The sequence below is a fragment of the Suillus fuscotomentosus genome (assembly GCF_016647785.1).
Source record: "Suillus fuscotomentosus strain FC203 chromosome Unknown F5891scaffold_368, whole genome shotgun sequence".
NCBI classification, from domain to species: domain Eukaryota; kingdom Fungi; phylum Basidiomycota; class Agaricomycetes; order Boletales; family Suillaceae; genus Suillus; species Suillus fuscotomentosus.
The window spans coordinates 29,303-32,691 of record NW_024539880.1 but is presented as its reverse complement, the minus strand read 5'-3'; the positions used below and the strand labels follow the sequence as shown (position 1 = coordinate 32,691).

Below are 3,389 nucleotides of genomic sequence, written 5' to 3'. Positions count from 1 at the left end.
CCAGTACAGAATGAGCCACTGCGATGGTGCTGCGAAATGTTAACCACGAGATTCAGCCCGCTATCCAGTTTCTAACGCTACGTTTGACGTACGAGGGAGGGTGTTGATTGAATACAGATTCAGTGAGGTGTTGTCTCAAGGTCAAGTTTTTGCGCTGCGACTGCGCCTTCCTTTATGCATAATAATATTCAGTGTCTGTATCACTTAGCGTAGAAGAGTCGCACCTTCTCACCAATTCGAGTTAGATGATTAGCTAATCAACCCATAAGAGAATACCGAACAGCACAAAGCCATAAACCAAGAGGTAGAGGATGGGACCTCCAAATCGCATGATGGAACGGGAAAGCCAAACTAAACAAGATATTAGCGCGCGATCCTATAGATGTGGAATTTTTGCTCAGCGCGTACCATAGCAGCCCCAAAGAATGCCGCCCACTTGAGATCAACCAGAGTCCCCGAAGCAAGATGAAGGAAAGCAGCATAGCTCGCGTAAATAAGGTTCGGCGGGTGTTCAATGTCCCCAGAAGTGTTTGATGCCCGATTATAAAGTATATTTGTTGCCAGGTTCATCATAGTCGGACCAGCTAAGCTGGGCAGGGCCGCCTGCCGCGCAAACAACGAATCACCCGTGAGCATGTCTATTGATATCCCACCGAACGTCAAGTGAAGGCTCACCTGAACTTGAAATGGACCTCTCAGCGCTATCTAGGGAGACGCTACCAGTTTGGTGGGCCGTGAGATTCAGGAAGATATCTTCAACGGATGTCCCAAGCACATCACAGGGCGCGGCGCAAAGAGCATCGCACTTCTGATCCAGCAGCTGGAGGACCTTCTCCACAACAGCAGGATCCATTGGCTTGAGGTGGTATGATGCCTGGCTCGGTGAGGAGAGTGACATATAACGCTGGGGACCAACTTCGCGAATACGATCCAAAGTTTCGGAGAATACTTTTGGAAGGTCCTTCTCAGCCAAATCAAGGAGTTGAACACGACTTGGACGCTGTATCCCTGCCCAAGGTTTGACTTGAGAGCAACGGGATTGCCCTCGGCTACCAGCTAGCCGGGCGCAGCCAAAATGGCTATGTTATCGGCCAACAGATCAGCTTCGTCCAAGAAATGAGTGGTGAACACGATGGTCCGGTCAAGGCGAACGGGTGTCAAAGTCCTCCGCAACGCCCGGCGGGATAACGGATCAGGACTGCGAGGCGTAGCGGATCCTTTTGAGCAGCGGCGCGCACTATTCTGGCAGTATTCAGCACGTTCCGCAGAGGGTGTTCCATTACCATTGGCTCCATCAGCCCAGACTAAGGTTAGAGCGCTGTCAAATTGATCCGGTAAATTGTAGACCGAGATCGGAGAGCCGGGTCCCTGCTACAAAGATGTGAGGCGGTGGGCTCAAATAATTTGGAACTACTCCTCACATTATTTGGCTGTAAAAGAAATATCTGCGTGATAGCGAGGAAGACTTTGTAACCGCTGCGCATGCTGCACTCGGCGCAGAGACCTGAAAAGTCGTTTGAGGGGGCAGGTTTGAATATAGCGCGTATGAGGGCAGTATTTGACGCCTGAGATGGTTATCTCTGCCAGAGAAAAATGATTAGTTTGAAGGCGGAAATAAGGTAGACTTTATTATGCCAAGCAAGGTCAGCTTGGCTACCTGGGCAAAAACCAGTACAATCGGGGCCTGGGTAGAGAATACGAAGCGCGATTTTTGCAGTGCGAGCTCCACCTATTTACACCATTCGCCACCCGGCTACACCAAAGGCAGTTACTAAGTGAGGAGGGTAGAGCTGCGAGCACCATTCGCAACCTTGTACTATGCCCTGCCCTGGTTTGGCCCTGCCACCGCATCAGTCTGCGAGGATAGTCGGAATTTGCCATGCGCATATGGCAGAGCTTCCCACGGTCTTTCAGACTGGGTTTCTTGGCATGCAATAACCTAAGCGCAGGCAACATACTCCTCAATGGAACCGGCCAGATTTCGTTTCTGTGCGTTCTACCACTTCACTATTTTTCTGCTGTTCTATTTTCTTTCGCATGATATGGACTATCTGACTGACAGTATTTCTGCCCAGATTCCAAATGGCGCAGCTCATCGATCCTGATATGCCCGGTAGTGCTGCAGCACGATCAGGATTTGATGGCCTCCCTTACGAACTGGTCTTTTCGGACGATTTCAATACAGCCAACCGCACTTTTTGGCCTGGGGATGATCCCTTCTGGGAAGCCGCAAACATCAAGTATGGGAGTACCGGCGATCAGGAGCGGTATGGCCCCGCCCAGATAACAACAAGGTTATGTGAGTGACTGCGACGTTGAGCATGCCTCTCAGCAGGAGCAGTCCGGGATTTGTAGTACTAATTAATGGATTGATTTAGTGGTCGGATGCATGGGCGATGGGTAATCTTGCACGTCCGGGATGCGGTGCGACTATCTATCTGTTTCCCGGTTTACACCCCTGTAGCCGTCCCTGTCCCTGCTACTAACCATATATGGGGAGTCCCTGCTCGAAAAAGGAAATCCCTGCCCCTATTCCGGTTTACAGGGAGTCCCTGCTGAGTGCGAAAATGTATGACGTAAAAGAGTCCCTGCTGCGCTTGTTTTGCCCATATCTCCGTCAGATCACGACATAAAGACATTCCGCGACCACAGCCACGTTCGCACAAATTCGTGCTACGACTTACATCACGACGTCCTTATAAGGAAAGTTCCCACCCCTATCCATCCTGCCAGATCAGCGCAATCAAACAAGTAAATATACCCGACACCATAGCAATAAAATCGCAAAAATCAAGCAAAATAAAGACAAGTCAATACGAGATCCTGACCTTGGCCTGCGTGACCGAAATCAAGCAACAACGCAGCAATTAAATAAGAAAAATGATACAATAGCAAAAATCAAGCAAAAATCAAGCAAAATGAAGTCAAATACAAACAACATTCTGACCTCCACCAACGCATCGACCAAGACAAGCGCCACCCCAGCAATGACTAGAATCAAGCAAAGATACAACAAGATCCCGACCTAGTCATAGTACGATGAAGTCAAGATCCTGCCATCGCTATAAGCAAAAAAACGCGAAATAAAGCAAAGTCAAGGCAACATCAAACAAATCCGATGCATCATCTGCATACCTGATCCTTGAGCAAATGAAGCATCCGCATACAATAAGTATAATCCGCTCACCTTTCCGCACTTCAAATCAAGCGAATTCATATCCAAATATACCAACCGCATGATCATAATCAAATCAAGGAAATACAACCAAGACAAATTCAAGTCCCCCCCACCCCCCACCCATGTTAGCTTGCCGTTAGGTGTCTCGTTAGTTTAGGTTTCGGTGTCTCGTTAGTTTAGGCTTCGGTGTCTCGTTAGCTTCGCTTAGGAT

The 3,389-nt window shown here is 48.9% G+C and overlaps 2 protein-coding genes across 2 annotated transcripts; one reads left to right on the top strand and one right to left on the bottom strand.

Moving 5' to 3' along the window:
• Positions 1-249: 249 nt before the first annotated feature.
• F5891DRAFT_1236239 (uncharacterized protein) lies at positions 250-1,484 on the bottom strand (the record flags this gene model as incomplete). The annotated part of the gene is made up of 5 exons (XM_041369641.1): positions 250-351; positions 409-638; positions 676-1,049; positions 1,097-1,371; positions 1,422-1,484. 5 exons carry the CDS (start codon positions 1,482-1,484, stop codon positions 250-252), a joined length of 1,044 nt encoding a protein of 347 aa, XP_041216323.1.
• Positions 1,485-1,879: 395 nt separating this feature from the next.
• On the top strand, positions 1,880-3,029 carry F5891DRAFT_989943 (beta-glucan synthesis-associated protein-domain-containing protein; the record flags this gene model as incomplete). The annotated part of the gene is made up of 3 exons (XM_041378077.1): positions 1,880-1,989; positions 2,076-2,294; positions 2,774-3,029. 3 exons carry the CDS (start codon positions 1,880-1,882, stop codon positions 3,027-3,029), a joined length of 585 nt encoding a protein of 194 aa, XP_041216322.1.
• Positions 3,030-3,389: the final 360 nt, after the last annotated feature.